The sequence below is a fragment of the Amphiura filiformis genome, chromosome 2 (genome assembly GCF_039555335.1).
Source record: "Amphiura filiformis chromosome 2, Afil_fr2py, whole genome shotgun sequence".
NCBI classification, from domain to species: Eukaryota; Metazoa; Echinodermata; class Ophiuroidea; order Amphilepidida; family Amphiuridae; genus Amphiura; species Amphiura filiformis.
This window is the reverse complement of record NC_092629.1, coordinates 11,451,738-11,469,804: the sequence shown is the minus strand read 5'-3', so window position 1 is coordinate 11,469,804 and position 18,067 is coordinate 11,451,738. Positions and strand designations below refer to the sequence as shown.

At 35.4% G+C, this 18,067-nt stretch overlaps 1 protein-coding gene across 4 annotated transcripts in view; it reads left to right on the top strand.

Annotated features, from left to right (window-relative positions):
• The window catches only part of LOC140145884 (pancreatic lipase-related protein 2-like), a 47,107-nt gene that overhangs the window by 24,522 nt on the left and 4,518 nt on the right, over nt 1-18,067 (top strand). For all 4 annotated transcript variants that reach the window (XM_072167587.1, XM_072167584.1, XM_072167586.1 and 1 more), the window contains 3 exons: nt 2,617-2,918; nt 14,874-15,156; nt 17,004-17,155. In XM_072167587.1, coding sequence (XP_072023688.1) covers nt 2,617-2,918; nt 14,874-15,156; nt 17,004-17,155 — 737 coding nt within the window. The remainder of the gene's footprint in view (nt 1-2,616; nt 2,919-14,873; nt 15,157-17,003; nt 17,156-18,067) is intronic.

The following is an 18,067-nucleotide window of genomic DNA, read 5'->3' as shown; positions in this document are numbered from 1 at the left end:
CCTATTGCGATTGCTACATTGTGGTTTCGTATTACTGACAACAATGAATTTAAGGTCATTTATAGATTTGCTGAAGTAAAAAACCCTGATTTTTGCATAGCTACTTCTTGAAATGCTAAAAAGTTATATGGGCAGTTTTTCAATAATAACATTCTTGTTTTACATTGTCCAATCGCGATACCGTCTTTTCGCACACATTTAGCAAATAGTGTTCTGACTCAAAAGTCAAATCGACTGGCATAAACTTAATGCCATCTATATGCCGTGACAAAGAGTTCAGTATAAATCATCCCTGTATATTCTAAACAAAGAACCAGATATGTCATAATTTTAGCTCGGATTTAAGGGATCGAACAGCAACGTTTGCACAGGGTTTTTTTTCGTGGAACATGAGAGCAAATCAGACACATCAAATTGCATTCTGGTATCAAAATTTTTTGTTTTTGTTTTAAATTCCCGATATAATACAAATTTTATGGCAAATCATTAAATTTACATTTAACAGCCCTCTATAAAGTAAACTTTACAGATGTAATGATCTGTATTTAAAGTGTATGTAGCTGGGATGTAAAGCCGTCCATCGTATGAAAATTTTGACCTTTCGTATTGAAGATATACATTTGGTTTTATGTCTTTTGGGGAAAAAATGTAGGCCTATTTCTCCAATACAATAGGTCAAAATTGTCAAATGACGGACGGCTTTTCCTCCCAGCTATATACACGTTCATTACATATCATTAGATTTAATTTTACTCCTGACTGTTAAATATAAAAAAATATCAATTTTTAATAATTTGCCATAAAATTTGTATCATATCGCGATTTAAAAAAAAAATCATTTGATATTAGAAGCTCATTCCTCGTATTCATAATGCCATTCGGTGTATCAGATATGCTATCAGGCTCCACAAAATACTATTGCTAACAATACATATAATTATATAATAAAAAAAAACCGGTTTCATGATAGATTGCTCTGCATTCGCCTTTTGATCAACAATTCATACCATTCCATGCATAAAACACAACACATCTCCAGTGACTGCCCTGCCCAGAGAAAAAAGGGACTACTCTAATTGGAATGTGACCTTGTGACCCAACATAAAAATCAATGTGGATGGTAAATCTTAACCAATAACAGATAAGCTAGCATAGGCCTACATGTGTATGCATTTTTCTCATGGATCGCTAGCTATTGGATCAGAATAGGATTGGTGGATTTTTCATGGTCAGAGGGATTAAATAGAGGGATGATAAATTAAAATGGTCTACTACAGTTGACTAGTTTGATGATAAAAGTATACTTTTGGCAACCATTTTGAAATTTGAAGATGAAGGCGGCTATTTTGATTTAAAACAGTTGTTCAGTCAGAAAACATAATTACCCAGCAAACACAAAACGTTTTCGACATCATTCGCAAAAGGTTATAAAAGGTTGTCAGAAAACGTATAAATGTCGGGTTATATAAAGGGTATATTAAGAGTATCAAACGTTTTCATAACTTTAAAAAACATTTTTTGATAATCTACTTGCTCAGCAAACAAAAAATGTTTTACAGAAAACGTTTAAATGTCGGGCTATATAAAGGGTATAAAAACGTTTTAATAACATTCCAAAAACATTCTTGAAAACTTGACACAAAACATTCTAAACAGAATGTTATTTTGGAGTTGAAAAATATTTTGCGAAAAATGTTTGCCCAAAATATTTTCAATAACGTTTTAAAAACGTTTTCATGACCTTTATATAACCCGACATTTAAATGTTATTAAAAGGTTTTGAAAAAACATTTTAAGAACATTTCTGTGTTTGCTGGGTTCAAATATTTTAACATAATGTTATTTAAGTATTGACACAATATTTGGCAAAAATGTTTGCAAAAATAGTTTACAATAACATTTTTTGAAAACATTTAAAAAAAATATTGTTGTAGAAAGTTTTCATACAAAACGTTTTAAAACGTTATCATGACTTTTATATAACCCGACATTTTAATGTCATTAAAACGTTTTTACCTAAACCAAAAGCCAAAATATAACTTATTTAAAACGTTTTTAAAACGTTTTTGTGTTTGCTGGGTAGACATCAAAATCATTGAAATTGGACAATGTTAACCGTATTAGAAAATTGACCCCAGCCCAATTAAAGTACGTTGACCTTTGACACGTTTCTGACCATAACGTCGTGAGTAAACTTTGCAGAAACAACAAACTATACATTTTTGGATTCCTTTTAACCAGACAAATAATTGTACATAAATGTCATGGGCTATTTGTTGAATTTTGACCCCTGCTTGACCTTAAATGACCCTACCTATAATTGCCAGAACTTTGAAGAGGGCAACCCAAACCAAATTTGTTCAGTATACCCTTCAGGCAAGTCAAAACACTTTCAAACCTTTGTTACGATGATTTCGTAGAAGAAGAAAATATTTGTACAACATATTTTACATTTGGAATACAATTTCGTGATTACGTGTTAAAACAATGGCAAGAGGATTGCTATTACTGGGATTTGTAGGGTAACAATATAATAACAAATTAAGATCTAACCAGTGGATATTTGTTGTTGTTTTTTGTTTGTGTTTTGTTTATTCTATATATTTTGTACTATAGGCGTTCAGTGTGTTTGCTACGATGGTCTCGACTGTTTCAAGACGCGGTCTGAATGCGAGGAGGATCCAGCTAGAGCTCGTGACGAACTCCCTGAAGCTCCTGGTAATTTGGCTACTACATTTATGCTTTACAACAAAGAGAACAAAGACATAGCAGTAGAAATGCGAACTACTTACGAAAAGGAGACTTTTGAGACAAACGGATTCAAGAAAGACAAGCCTTTAATGATTCTCGTGCAAGGCGCCTGGGGTCCGAACTTTTACGGTTTATTGGAGCATATAAAGGAGGCCTTTTATGCGAAGGTATGACTACGGAATAATGTAATCTTTTAATATGACTCAGAAATAATGTGAAGATCCACTAACCAGTTATCTGATTAATATAAATTAAACCAATGATACATGGCCAATGGATCTTCCATCTGAGACGGGGAAAGACTCAAACAGAAACAAACGGAGAGCAAAATATAACTTCACAAATAAACTTTAATTTCTCATCAACAAAGTGATCACAACAATATAATAGATGAGTGAAATATTCTTAGCTCCATCCCCGGCTGTGGCTGGCTGTCATCTACCACGAATAATAGGCCGGGGTAATTGATGACACGAAGCCGCGGAGCGATATATTTAAATTAGCTATGGAAAGCAAATAGCGTCATAACACACGCCCTGCCTTTCTTGAATTGGCGCCTGACAATTCTAATTTAATAATTTAACTTTTTAAAATAGCAATTTGAATTGATCAACCTATGATTTAAAAATATATATATCTTTTTAACATAAACTTTAACATCAAACATAACATTTCATCAAGTAACTGCATGACTAATAATTAACTGCATCTTTTAATCTGAAACATTTTACTCCAAAACACGATTGGATGGGAAGAAAATTTTTTTTTCTTTAAACAACATCTTTTAAAACTCTGAATCTCGTACAGCAGACAAGGAAAAAGGGGAAAAGGGGATGACAAACTAACACAATTCTGAAAGACATCGACCAAGACCTTGCACAATCCCCAAACTGGGCATTTACAATGTCAAGTTCCATGCGTTTCAGAAAGTGCGAAGATCTTACTCTACACCTTAAACTATACCTTAAAATTAACCCTAGAGTTCATAATCTTGAATCGCTGAATCCCTGGCCAGTAGATCCACCGCTGTCGACTTGAACCCACTCGCTGCACTGTACTTGACGCTGATCTTGACACTTGCGTGATGAACTCGACATTTAATGTGTCGGTGTGATTCAGATCATGTTTTCCATAAAATTTTAAACATGACGTAACAAGAATTGCTTTTGTTTTGCAATTAGACGATAACTGATGACGGATGTCAATATAAATAACAGACGAATTAATTTCTTGATATAATTGCAGTTTTCAATGCACCAACATTGTGAAATAAGACGCAGTTCCTCCCGTAGATACAGTACTTGACGAACACGACGAAACAATTCCACACGACGAAATTGTACTTAGACATTCAGCGCTGAAGACCAATACCTTGATAATATTTGATTCAGAATACAACGGGCTTACATGAAAATCGTATGCAAAGTTTACGTACTACTTTGCATGAAAGGAATGTCATGTATCAGGTCACAGTTAATTAACCCGTATCATTATTTTTATTTCTGAATCAAATCTTATTCTGGAATCACAAATATTGTACTGCCGAAAATTCACAATCATTTCAGAATCACACATATTGCATACCAACTGGAACAAAATTCTTCTGTGTCAAGTTCAAATCCAAATGCACCTATTGTTCAGATGATTGACCACGAAAATGACCGAAGAACTCCATAATCCATTCAGCACGACTCGAATTCTCTGAATATAAACTCAAGCAAAATACACAGTATAAGTATAACACATACATACTATCTAATTTAGCATATTTCTTAATTCCATAATCATAAGAATACCGTATACCATATACAATATAACCTGATTTATACAGTATAACATCATAACATAACACACGCTGCCTTTCTTAAATTCTTCACAAATTTAAAAAAATTAACACAGCCAAAATTCCATAAACACGCAATTTTCAATTCAAAAATTCATAATTGAAATTACAATCTGCTTTATTCTTCACATAATTTGGAAAATGAATACATCCTAAATTCCATAAACACAGTTTTCAAAAATTCATAAATTACAATCTGCTCTATGCACAACATTAGTATTACAAAATTCAATTGCAACACATTCATCTGCTTTTGCCAGATATCTTCACAGGATTACTTTTCAAAAATTCCAAAGCAGCTGGGTTTAAATTATCAGCAGGCTCCCAAGTATTTCTGGAACTTCACGCCACTTGATAAGATACTGAAGCTTGTTGTCCCTGTACCTACCACGTAATATCTTCTCTACTTCATACTCACTACTTGTGGTAACAGCCCATATCAAACAATGAGACCTTTCCGGATAACTTCCCGATAGTCACCGGGTAGACACCGGCAAATTTCACATGCAAATTAGTTAGGTAGCGGGTGACTACCCGATAAATTTTTGGGAAACCATAGTGGATACCTTTCAGGTAATAGGTACCGGATGACTACCCGATGACTTTTTTGGGAAACTAGCGGGTAACTACCCGGTGACTTTTTTTGGGAACTAGCGGATAACTACCCGGTAACTTTTCGGGGACCTAGCTAGCGGATAACTTTTGGTGACAATATACCTGGTGACCTCTTTGGAGACTCCCTATTGACCTTTTGGGGAATGCAGAAATACAAATTCATGAGTATGCACACATTTATTAGACAGTTAGTAAGCTTATTATTTGAATTGTAGTTTTTGGAGAAATACAACTCTGTAGGCATGGCAGTTGAGCTTATAAAGTGCTATCTTTCAATAAGAAACTTGAAAGTGTACAATGTAATTGTAGTTATTGTACAAAAATATTCTTCTGATGTAATTTGGTTCACACCTTTATAAGGTGCATACCTTAATTAATGTACAACCAAATTGTTATGATATAGCATATGTATTACAGCATATAGCATTTACAGTACCTAAATGTGATGACACAGCCTATAATTTTTATATCAAATATTATAATTTATTTACAACAAATAGCTTAACATAAAGCTTATATGCAGTTCATTGACACATTCGCTGATGATTAGTAATTTAATTGACATTAATTTACTGTCAAAATCATGTATGATTTACTAGAAAAGATATAAACTAAAACATTCAAATGTGTCATATATTAGGTACATTGTACATGTACATTGTATAAAGACTGCATCAATATTATATAAATCATTTCATACAAATTTTCCTACTTGCATTATCATATGAAATCAAGCATTCAATGCTTTATAATTCCTACAGCATGTTCCAGATTAATTAGTAAACATCTTGTAATGTCCTACATGTAAATCCATACATTTTGGACCACAAATAACTTGAATATTCTGCACAAATGTATTCCAACTGCCAACAGCTAGCTGCTCCATTTTGAATTGATTCAGTGACCTTTGACCATACACCCACCCACAATGCATTCTTAAGATGCTTTATGCTATTTTCAAGGTCAAATTAAAAGCGGATAACCACCGGGTAACTCCTGCAAAGAATCTATGTTTCTGGGAACCTTCTGGGTAACTCATTTGAAATATTTGAGTTTATGGGAGACTACCGGATGTCTACCCGAAAACTTTTGGATAACTTAATTAGGTATCCGCAAGGTATCCGCTAGCGGGCACTTTTGGATAACTCTGGAAAAGGTACCCGAAAGGTTTCTGATGACCACCGAATGGTCATCGGGTGGTCACCGGGAAACTTTTCTTTTTGCTATGGGAGGAGTCAAAGGTAGACCCGGTATAAAAGATGTGCGCTTATCCAATTCCTGGGATGCCATAAGTGAGGCAAACGAGTCATCTGGACAATCAGCATCTACAACATCTTCTAGAGGATCCCTTTGCACAAAATCTTTGGGCATGACATGATTTTCTGGTCTGGCATATCGATCATAGGCAAACTTCATTCGATTAACATGCACTGAGGCTGACATCAACTTATTGTTTGTCAGATTTCGAACACGGAAATTCACGGGCCCCGTTTGCTCTACGAGTAAGTATGGTCCTGACCAAAATTTCATGAGCTTCTTGGACAAGCCTGGTTGAGTGGCTGGAATGTATAACCAAATTGTATCACCCACCTGAAACTGTACATCACTTGCATGTTCATCATAACGGTCTTTCATGCTAGCTTGATTAAGTTCAAGATGTTGCTTAGATATTGCACGGAACACTTCTAATTGAGATACCAAATGATGGATATGTTCTCTCACTGTCTTCTCTGGGTATTCACTCTTAGCCATCAATGTCACATCCAGGGGTAGTCTTGCTTCCCTGCCATATAATAAAAAGAAAGGGCTAAATCCTACAGAATTGTCTGCTGGTGTAGACCTATATGCAAATTAAATGGCTGGAATATACTCATCCCAGTTTGTCTGATACTCATTATCATAGTGTGACAAGGTATCTAAGATAACAGATTTAAAACGTTCCTGAATAGCATTACACTGTGGATGATAACTACTTGTATTCAACTTTGATGTACGCATAATTCTACACACTTCAAGCACCAGTTTACTGAGGAAATTTGTACCTCGATCACTAAGCAAATATTGCGGACAACCATGTTGACATATAATATGATCAAAGAATGCTCTAGCTACAGTGGCTGCATCAATAGTCTTAATTGGAACTAAGACAGGCCATCTGGTACAGTGATCTGTAAAACACAATACATACCGATTACCATTGGTTGTAATAGGTAGAGGACCCAAGATATCCACACTTACACGTTCAAATGCACTGGGGACCTTCATGGTCATCATGGGAGCTCTAACTTTGTGTCTATGTGTTTTTCTCTGAGCACAAGATATACACGATCTTACCCAATTGTCAAAATCTCTATACATACGTTTCCAGAAATATCTTTGGCGGATTTTGTGATATGTTCTCTGAAAACCAAAATGAGCTGCTAAAACATTATCATGACAGTTGTTAAGTATGATATCAATCATGGTTACAGGTATATAAAATTGCATAGTATTTCTTTCTGGCATATGAAGTTTGGCGGGTGTGTGCCATATATGATACAAAATACCTTCATGGACATAGTATTGATCTGACTGCAATAAAATATCACGTGCTTGTCTTTGATTATCAGGCAATAATTATGTCTTCATCCAAAAATCTTATCATGGGACCAGCAAAAGGATCAGCTAATTGAGCATCTTTGAAATGGTCCACATTAACATCAGTTGGTAAAGAAGGAACTTTTGAATATCTACATACTTTTGTCTCCATCCAGTCGTCTATTCCTTTGAAATCTCAGATTTCGAACAGTATTCACTTCTGGATCTGGCTTTGTCTCTGACGTAGGAGAGTCATTGATGACATCATCAGTCATTGTCTCCAAGCCACATTCTGTCCAGTTTGAATCTGTTGCTGAGGAAGTAGGGGAGTCAACATGATATGAGTTATATGAATTACAAGATTCTGACACTTGAGTTGGTATTCTACTTTTACTATCCTCGTTTATGGACTACTTCATAAGTATATGATTGTAACTTCAGTACCCATCTTGCGAGGCGACCTGTTGTAGGCTTTTGACCAAACAACCATTTCAATGCACAGTGATCAGTCTGAATTATGAACTTTACAGTATGTTGAAGGTATGGGGAATATTTCTTAATCCCTTCAACTACAGCCAAAGCTTCAAGTTCAGTAGTTGTATACGTCTTTTCGGAATCATGCAAAGCTCTACCTCCATAACAAATTGCCTTCTCTTCACCATCTTGTACCTGTGCTAAAATGAAACCAAGACCTCTTATACTGGCGTCTGTTTGCAACATAAATTGAGTACCATCAAAACGAGGGTAGGCAAGAATTGGACGTTCTACTAGCTTTTGTTTCAGGATTTCAAACGCTTCTGCACACTCTTTTGACCAAATAAATTGAACATCTTTACGAGTGAGATATGTTAAAGGTGCGGCTATTTTACTGTAATCTCTAATGTACTTCCTATAATAGCCTACAAAACCTAGAAATGATCTTACTTCCGATACCTTCGTTGGAACTGGATACTCTTGGACTACTTTGGTTTTCTTTGGATCAGTAGCTATCCCATCTTTACTTACAATGTGTCCTAAATAACGTACCTGTTCTTGAGCAAAAGTACACTTTTTAGGCTTGAGCTTCAAATTGGCTTCTCTCAACCTCTGAAACACTTGTCTCAAATGATCTACACGAACTGATTGAACCATCTGAATGTCTCGAGCATCTTTTTCCAAACTCTTGAATCTATCGTCAAAGCTATGGAATTTACCTTTAATACTCTGTATTACAGCCATTACATCGTTTATTGAAACTTCCCCTTCGCCTTGACCTCCCGCACCTTCACCTGTGTCTAAATAGGTCTTGCCTAGGGCTAAGTGGCTTATTATAGGAGGAGCCATAATCACATTTACTTTTCGTCATTAATATACACTGTATCAATACAAGAATATCACGCCGCAATATTATTCACAAAATGGCCGAAAACAGGAAACACGCAACAAAATTCTTCGCGCCACAAAACAACTTTGGCGGGAAATCACTGAAGCGTGAAATATCACTTAATCTACCAAAAATATCACATAATATATATATACAATGAATCAATCCAAAATTGCTAAAAATAATAATACCAAATTAACTTACCTGGGGGTTGGTTTTTCCCACCAGGGGTAGCTGACAGCCAGTCACAGCTTGCTTGGTACCGGAAAAGATCTGATTCTCCACCATTTAATATGACTCAGAAATAATGTGAAGATCCACTAACCAGTTATCTGATTAATATAAATTAAACCAAATACATGGCCAATGGATCTTCCATCTGAGACGGGGAAAGACTCAAACAGAAACAAACGGAGAGCAAAATATAACTTCACAAATAAACTTTAATTTCTCATCAACAAAGTGATCACAACAATATAATAGATGAGTGAAATATTCTTAGCTCCATCCCCGGCTGTGGCTGGCTGTCTTCTACCACGAATAATAGGCCGGGGTAATTGATGACACGAAGCCGCGGAGCGATATATTTAAATTAGCTATGGAAAGCAAATAGCGTCATAACACTTTTGACAGGATTAATTTTTTGTACGGTGGTGGGCGAGTTGTGTCAATTTGATGTCATTATTGAGTGCTGAGTAATTACTCCATAAAACATCTCAAAAAAAGTAACTAACCCCCCCACAGTGTCATCGCCCCGATATCTTCATGGCAGAAATCGCCATGGTAGGTTGAATCTACCGCCACGCATGGCCATTTTGTATCGACCTGTTTAATAGTTTTGAGTCGCATAATGGGCCGAAGGACATCTGACTAAGGCTACTGACAATAGCCCCGATTAGGCCGGTGACTAACCTCGCTGTGTGTGAGTCGAGCATGGTACGCCATAGGTCATATGCTTTTAGACTATCTCCACGATTGGCCTATACACTGCGCTATATAATTCGGCACATATAAATCAGAATTATTGTCAGTTTTTGACTCAAGACGCAAGCTTCTTTCTCAAGACGCAAGCTAACGACTATCATATCTGTTCAAAATATATATTCAAGTGCAAGGAACCATATCTGGTTTTTTTATACGAAATCATTTACGGGAGATATTCATCATTTTCTACCCCGGTATCCAAAGGTTTTCGTCTCATATCAAACTCGTGCATAGTACATTCACGTGTATCGATCCCGGGTATTGATTTTAGTATCTCTGCTGACAAAGTAATAATTAGCCAGGCGATGTCGGTGTGCCCCCTTAAATAATGACTATTATTCAAAAACGGGCGATTGTACTACAAATCTCTCAAATGCGTTGGAAGCAGAATTTATTCCCGCACATTTTGACATCTCATTTGTAGCAATTGACTAAATATTGACGTCACAGCGTACATTTAAATCAATGTAACCCACGGACTTGAAAGTTGCAGTAAATTGTATTGATTTTGTATCAGTATAATGGAAGGAAATCTGGGTACTGATATCTGAGTGTTTTTGTATTGTATGCAAGTGCATAGTGCAACTTTCAAATCTGGACCTCACTACATTAAATTGACCGGTGTTTTATTGTTTTCTGGGCTATCGTATCAAATGAGGTGTCAAAATGCGCAGAAATAAAGTCTGCTTCAAAAGCATTTTACAGATTTGTAATACAATAGTCACTTTTTGAATAATGGCCATGTTTGAGGGGGTTATTTACTTTGTTGCGGTCTTCAAATACCTTTAAATAGGTGCCAACCGTTGTTAATAAAAAAAATAACTATCTATGTTTTAAAGTGGCGTCTGTTACGCGTTATGCATGAGCGAGTAAAATGCGTCATGCCTGGAACTTAGTGTACGTGAACACGCTTACATGTAAAATTCATTATTTTGGAGGAAGATTTTATAGCTGATATCTTCAGAGAACTCATCGATCTTTTTGTAATATTGAATGGCAATGACTAAATTGACATTCCTCATGAAATAATGATGTGAGTTAGACGACCTTTAGCCTGTTTTCGTTGTTGAAAGGGATTCAATCATGTTTCACCGTTGTGCACCGTTTAACAACTTGCGTCCGGTGCGCTTAATTTCATTGCAACCATAACGGGCCGCAATACCACCAACCCTTAGGGTTGGGGTTAGGGTTAGACCCGGGTTAGGGTTAGAGTTTAGGGTTAGCGCATTGTGGCTCCTTAAATACAGTTGCATAAAATAAGCAGGCGAATCCGACGCATCGTTGTTAAATGGTGATGAACTCAGAACGGTTGTACAAGGCTCACTCAGTCATTTAATGAGGCAATACAAACGATCGAATTTGGTGTTGAAATGAGCAAAATTTTGAGTTACACCTTTACAATGTAAAATTAATTAAACTTGCGGTAAAAAACAACTGCGCCGATACTTGGTTGTCAAATGTACTCACGCTATCTCTTTGTGCACGCCAACCAGGGGGTCATTCAAACTTTCTGAGTGCATACCACTTTTCAGAGCCATATATTTAAAGCTCCTCCCACTTTCAAAACTGGTAGATTACAAGTGCATTTCAGTTCTGACGAGCACTTATTGGTATTTTGGTTCAGTAAATATCACCTCAAACCTCATTAAATTTGATAATATCAAAATAATGTTGCCCAAATTCAGAAATTTTGCCCCCACAAAAAATCAAATTCAGTCTCCTTAAATCCGCCATTTTAGGCTAATTAATGGAAAGTACATTTTCTGACAAACAATACCTTACACCATCTCCCGACACACCCCAATTAATATTTACCCCGTGCAATTTATGCAAACCCCTTCCAGACCAGTCTTGGAATTTTGCGAAAAAATATTCCATAATAAATGTCAAGTCTGTATATGGGCAATTCCAAGCGTTGCGGAATGATGCAAACTGCCTTTGTATGAATTTCTTTTTGATGCAGCAGCCAAATATGTATTAACAGCACAAGGTGAATAGCATAATGTTAAAGTATTTTTGGTTAGTGAATGATTAAGGTAGGAGAAACTTTTCCAAACCACCCTAATTTCCTAATTTGCATATGCAAAGTTTGCGTTGCGGAATGATGCGCACGGGGCCAGTATTTTTGCACTAAAACATTTTGACAAACTCTGTGAGTTTAGTAATCTGAGATATTAAATTTGCCACTTAATCTAAAGCTTAGGATGTAAACTGACAATTGTCAGTATCGATTTAAAAAAAATTTGGGCATCGTCTCTTTATGCCAAATTTTCCGACACTAGGTCACGTTGCGGAATGATGCAAGGAGCGTTGCGGAATGATGTTGTGTGTAAAATCCCATAGAAAATAAAAAGCAGTCCATGTTTGAAAATAAAAATAAATAGATCAATAAATTTGAGTAAATTGTGTTTTATATACTTGGCTACTTATGTTAGCTGACAAATATCAATATTTATCCAAAAATATTTATCACCGATTTTTTCAAATCAGATAACTTGTGTTGTATGGTCACATTTTGATACTAAAATTATGTCAACATTTTGCTAGTCTAAAATTCTTGGAAGTGAAATTTAGCACTGGGTGTTAGCCATAGGATGTAACATAACAACTATCACCATCTATCAAGAAATAATCATCACTGTTTTTATTTTATCGTAAATTTAAAGAAAAAATCCTTGCAATCCATGAATCCTTATGGCGTTGCGGAATGATGCAGGGGGTTTTGTGGAGTTATGTCACTTACAATGATTCAGGAAATGCTGAAACATCAATTACTGTAAAGATAATTCTGTGCAATGCATTTCAGAAAGTTCTAACCCAAAATTGTGAATATTTTTTTTCAAACGGGCACATTATGAATTATGCATCATTCCGCAACGTTGCGGAATGATGCAACTTTAATTGGTCGTTACCGCCGCAAATTAGACTTTTTTGAAAATTATTTTTGGGTCATTGGATAGGGATGAATAAATTTGCTTTGCATTCTAGTTTCAATGAAAATCAACCTTATTTTAAAATTGCAGTGGTAATAAATGATACTTTTGCGTTGCGGAATGATGCTTTTAATCGTAAAATTGGTACTCAAACAATGCTGACGAAGCTACACGTTATAAAATTTGAAAATTTCTGGTGTTTATATTTTGAGCTACTTATAAACTTTATATTCACATGCATAATTTGTTTCCAAAATTTTACAGTACAGAGCAGTTGCTGTGTTTTTAGTTTTGCTGCTTTTACCAGTCAAGAATATGCAAATTTATGCAAATTAGGATGTTTTTCTAACAATGGACACCATTTCTTCCTAAAAAAGTATGTTTTCAGAAAATATAACTTTTTAGCTACAATATGAGACCAAAATCACATACTTGACTTGATTTTTAAATTTTGACAATTTGGGCGAGGTTGCTTGGAATTGACCATATAGACCCACACGATGTGCCTGATAGAGGTGGGAAATATCTTTCTTTAGCAAACTCTATTAGTTTGAAACGCTAAAAAAATGAATTGCGAAAAAAGCTCGCGGCCGAAGTTAAGGCCTATAAAAATCAAAAATCTTGCACTAAAAGACAAAATTTCATGCCCAATTTTAACACCAGGATTTTTTTTAAACTGTATATCCAAGCACTATGTTTTTAACTGACATTTCTGAAGGGAAAAAATATTGCTTCATATTTGACCGAGAAAATTAATTTCATAGCAAAAAGCTGTGACCACCGCTCTGAGTGAACGGGAAAACATGAGTGGATCCCGTTCGACAACAAAAACATGCTAAACATTGTCTAACTCGAATGATTATTTTATGCATGAGGATTGTTAATTTAGTCATTGCTATTCAGTAGTGACATCACGTGTTCATCACGTACCACTTCCACGTACGAATTCTTATTAACTTCTTTTTAATGTGCGCAGTATCGATGAAACACATATCATGATTTAGTTTCTAGACTACGTTTTCCGTGCGCAGTGCAACAGGGTGTCCCGCAAAAGCAGAACCATCATTGGGCCCTCTTTTTTCTCCTATTTCAGAAAAAGTTTATCAAATATAATTTCATATGTAAAGAAACCTGTAATCGTTAGCTTTAATAAACTGAAATCAATATTTCTATCGGCTCACAACCTCTGAAGATATGCTCTTTTTAAGAAATGTACCCGTTTTTCACTCTGTCATCAGGATAGTTCATAAAAGTCATATAATTATAGCAAAGGTTCTCAAAGCAGATCTAAAAATATTTCGATTCCTATCGGGAATCTGGTTCAATCTGGTTCGCTGATTTGTAGTGTTTCTAGATGTTATTGTCAATCTTTATGACTGATCTTGATGACATCACACATGGGTTGCTTGCTGATTTGTGATCTGAACGTATATGGATGAAGTTCTTACACACCCTCGTCCTCTTTCGTGGTGGTGTTGCCTCTATACTCCTTATCCAGACGGCATCTTTGAGCTGGCGAGTTGTTTTGTTTGCCTTTTGGTCGATGACTTTATTAAGCCACTTGGGTGGGAAGAGGCAAACAAAACAACTCGCTGGCTCAAAGAGGCCATCTGGATAAGGAGTAGAGGCAACACCACCATGAACAAGGACGAGGTTGCCGATAACAACTAGAAACACAATCACTCATGCCAGAGTGAATAAGATCGCTGATAAGAATCAAAATATTTCCAGTGAGTACCTGGTTTATTTTGTTATGGATCTGATTGCGGATGATTATTGTTTTTCTGCGTTGTCATTTTTCATCTAGGAATTGGAGGGTAAATTCAATATCTTCATGGTAAATTGGATGAGTCTTCACGAGGTCGGCAGTGTAGATGAGGAGAAAATCCACCGAATGTACCTACGACCTGCCCAGAATGCCCGTCTAGTTGGGCGCCAACTTGGAATATTTCTAAAGTACATACACGATAAGTTTGGAGTGAGCTACGACGATATGCATCTAGTTGGGTACAATTTGGGTGCGCACGTAGCGGGATATGCCGGCAAGTACATCCGTGATGTAGAAAAAGACAAAGTTGCCAGAATAACAGGTAAAAAGAAACAACTCAAAATATATAGAAAGGAATTGTGTATGATCAGTATGGCCAGGTCCGATTTTTTAAAATATTATTTTGACTTAATGATTCGTCTGTTTGTTAAAATCATGATACGTATGGATTTTCATTAATTTTTAACTGCCCGTTAACTTACCCTATATACCGCCCTCTGTAGCTCACTTATCATGCTGAATCACCGTTAGACACAGTCTGATCCGGTACATGATTTTAACAAATGAACGAATCGCTATTCGACGTTATGCCAAAATCAAAACGATATGATATTTTCTAGCATTGTATATGAATACTTTTACCAAAGCCATTTGATTCAAAGTGTGAGTCAAATTATTCCAGTGGTTTGGATATTAGAAACAAACGCGTGCATCCCAGTGGCCCACAGACGATTAGATGCCATATTCTATACTGTTGAGGTAGAAATTCAACTTTTGAGAGGATGGGCAACCGAGTCATACCAAAAGGAAACATCGCTAAGTTTTTTTGTTTCGTTGGGGGAAAACACGCTACTTCATTGGTCAAATACAAATCGCTCGTCACCCAGCGATGGAGTATAAATTTAGCTTTACTGTGGTATTATTGTAAAAATATGATAACATTTTACTTTTGATGACGTTTGAAGGGGAGCATAGTAGGGGAGCATAGGTAAATCGGGTCGCCTATCTTAACCACGGGAATATACAATTTCAAAACATCCCAATTAAATCTTTGCAATTTAACCCTGTACACGTTACGCGAGTCGCCGAGCGTATTATTTCTACACAGTCCAACATTCCCAAGTTGAGAAAGATGTGCACATTGGCGTGACAAATGTAGGGTTGAATCGGAAAAACAGTCGAAATGCACTACGAACAAAATTTATAAGGTGACTATGACCACCGAATGAATCAAAATATATATTATGTTTTCACTTTTTTTTTATTCCATTTTATACCATCTTTCCATCAGTTTAAAATGTTTTTAAAGTTTATTGTTGCTTTTTGTGTAAAATTATGTGTAAAAATATGTCCGAGATGATTAATATATCGATATTATCATTATTATCACCATTATCATTATTAATTATTAGTATTAGTATTATTATTATTATTATTATTATTAGTGCTATTATTATTATTATTATTATTATTACCGTATTGGTCCGAGTATAGTCCCACCTGTTTTTTATGTGAAAATTTTTCACAATTGGGGGGTGGGATTATGCTCGAATTTCAAAAAAAAAAGTTTTTTTTTTTTTTTTTTTTAAGTTTTTTTTTTTCCGGTTTTGGAGTGTCCTGGACCTAGACCTAGATGCTAGGATCATTCATGGTTGACCTAAAATCAAAATTAAAAAAAAATCAAGATATTTTGTATTTTTAATATGAAACTTGATACTTTGTTTTCATGTCATACTCTATTAATGATTTCAAAATGCATTCAAATTAAATGCATTTTGAAATCATTAATAGAGTATGACATGAATACAAATTATCAATTTTCATATTAAAATACAAAATATCTTGCATTTTTTTTTTTAGGTCAACCATGAATGATCCTAGCATCTAGGTCTAGGTCCAGGGACACTCCAAAACCGAAAAATAACCTTTTTTTTTTTTTTTTTTTTTTTTTTTTTTTTACAATTTCTGAAATTTTTCGAAAAATGGGGGGTGGGATTATACTCGAACGTGGGATTATACTCGGACGAATACGGTATTATTATTATTATTATTTTTATTATCATTATCATTATTATTATTATTATTATTATCATTATCATTATCATTATCATTATCATTATTATTATTATTATTATTATTATTATTATTATTATTATTATTACTTAATAGCTCTTGGGCCATCCGCTCCATACTTTGAGAGAGACAACGGGACAAGCTTACCTGCTGCGTGTCGATTGGACAAAGGTGATGCTAAGTTCGTGGATGCCATTCACACCGACATTCCCTCTGAGGAAAAGGTTACGCTGGGAATGAAATCACGGGTAAACGCTGACGTTTCTCGTTTGTTTATCAAATATACTTCTCACAATAGGTATCCGTACACATAAAGCCATATTATAATATTTTCATACAAAATAGATTAGTATTTCTTTGCCCTAAAATGTTAGCTTTTACTGTCAGATAATCCTCTTTTAATTTTGAGCCAAACAACTAAGTAGTCAGTCGATGCCTATTGTTAAACATGACCCACTCAGTCACTTAATTAGGTGGTTGAAACGATCAAATTCGGTGTTGAAAGAAGCAAAATTTTTAGTTACACCTTTTCACTCCATACTTAATTTTCTCGGTCAAATGAAAAGCAATAACATTTCTTCGGTAAATGTCAGAAAAAAACTATAATGCTTGGTAGTGTATATTTTTTTTAAACCCTGGAGTTAACACTTAAGTATATATCGATCGACTTTTTGCGCGACTATGCATAACAAAAGAAGCAGGTGACCACCGCACAGCGTCATCATCCCTATATCTTCGTGACAAATATTGCAGGGATAGTTTTTTGAATCCATTAGTTCTTCAACAGCTATGCATGGTGATTTTGTTCGAGATAGGCCGAGCGACACAGGCTAAGCACATTACCTGTGCAACATGAGATACCACAGCGTTTCCATTCATTAGCTGAAATGACACGTTTTTACGATCTGCGCATGCTCATATGAGTAATATCAACCTCTTCGATGTTGCCAACACAAGAAAAATCAATTTGTTGTCAGGTTTTTGTTTTCAATTAACTCACTAGAAGTTCAATTAACTAAGATACGGTTATTGTGTTCTTTCAACACATAGATTTAACTGCAATTCCACCGAAACGTTTTTAAATCGACCGATAATAGTCATGATAATGTGATATATTCAGCTGTTTGAGAATTTTATCATATAAAAAGAATATGACACCA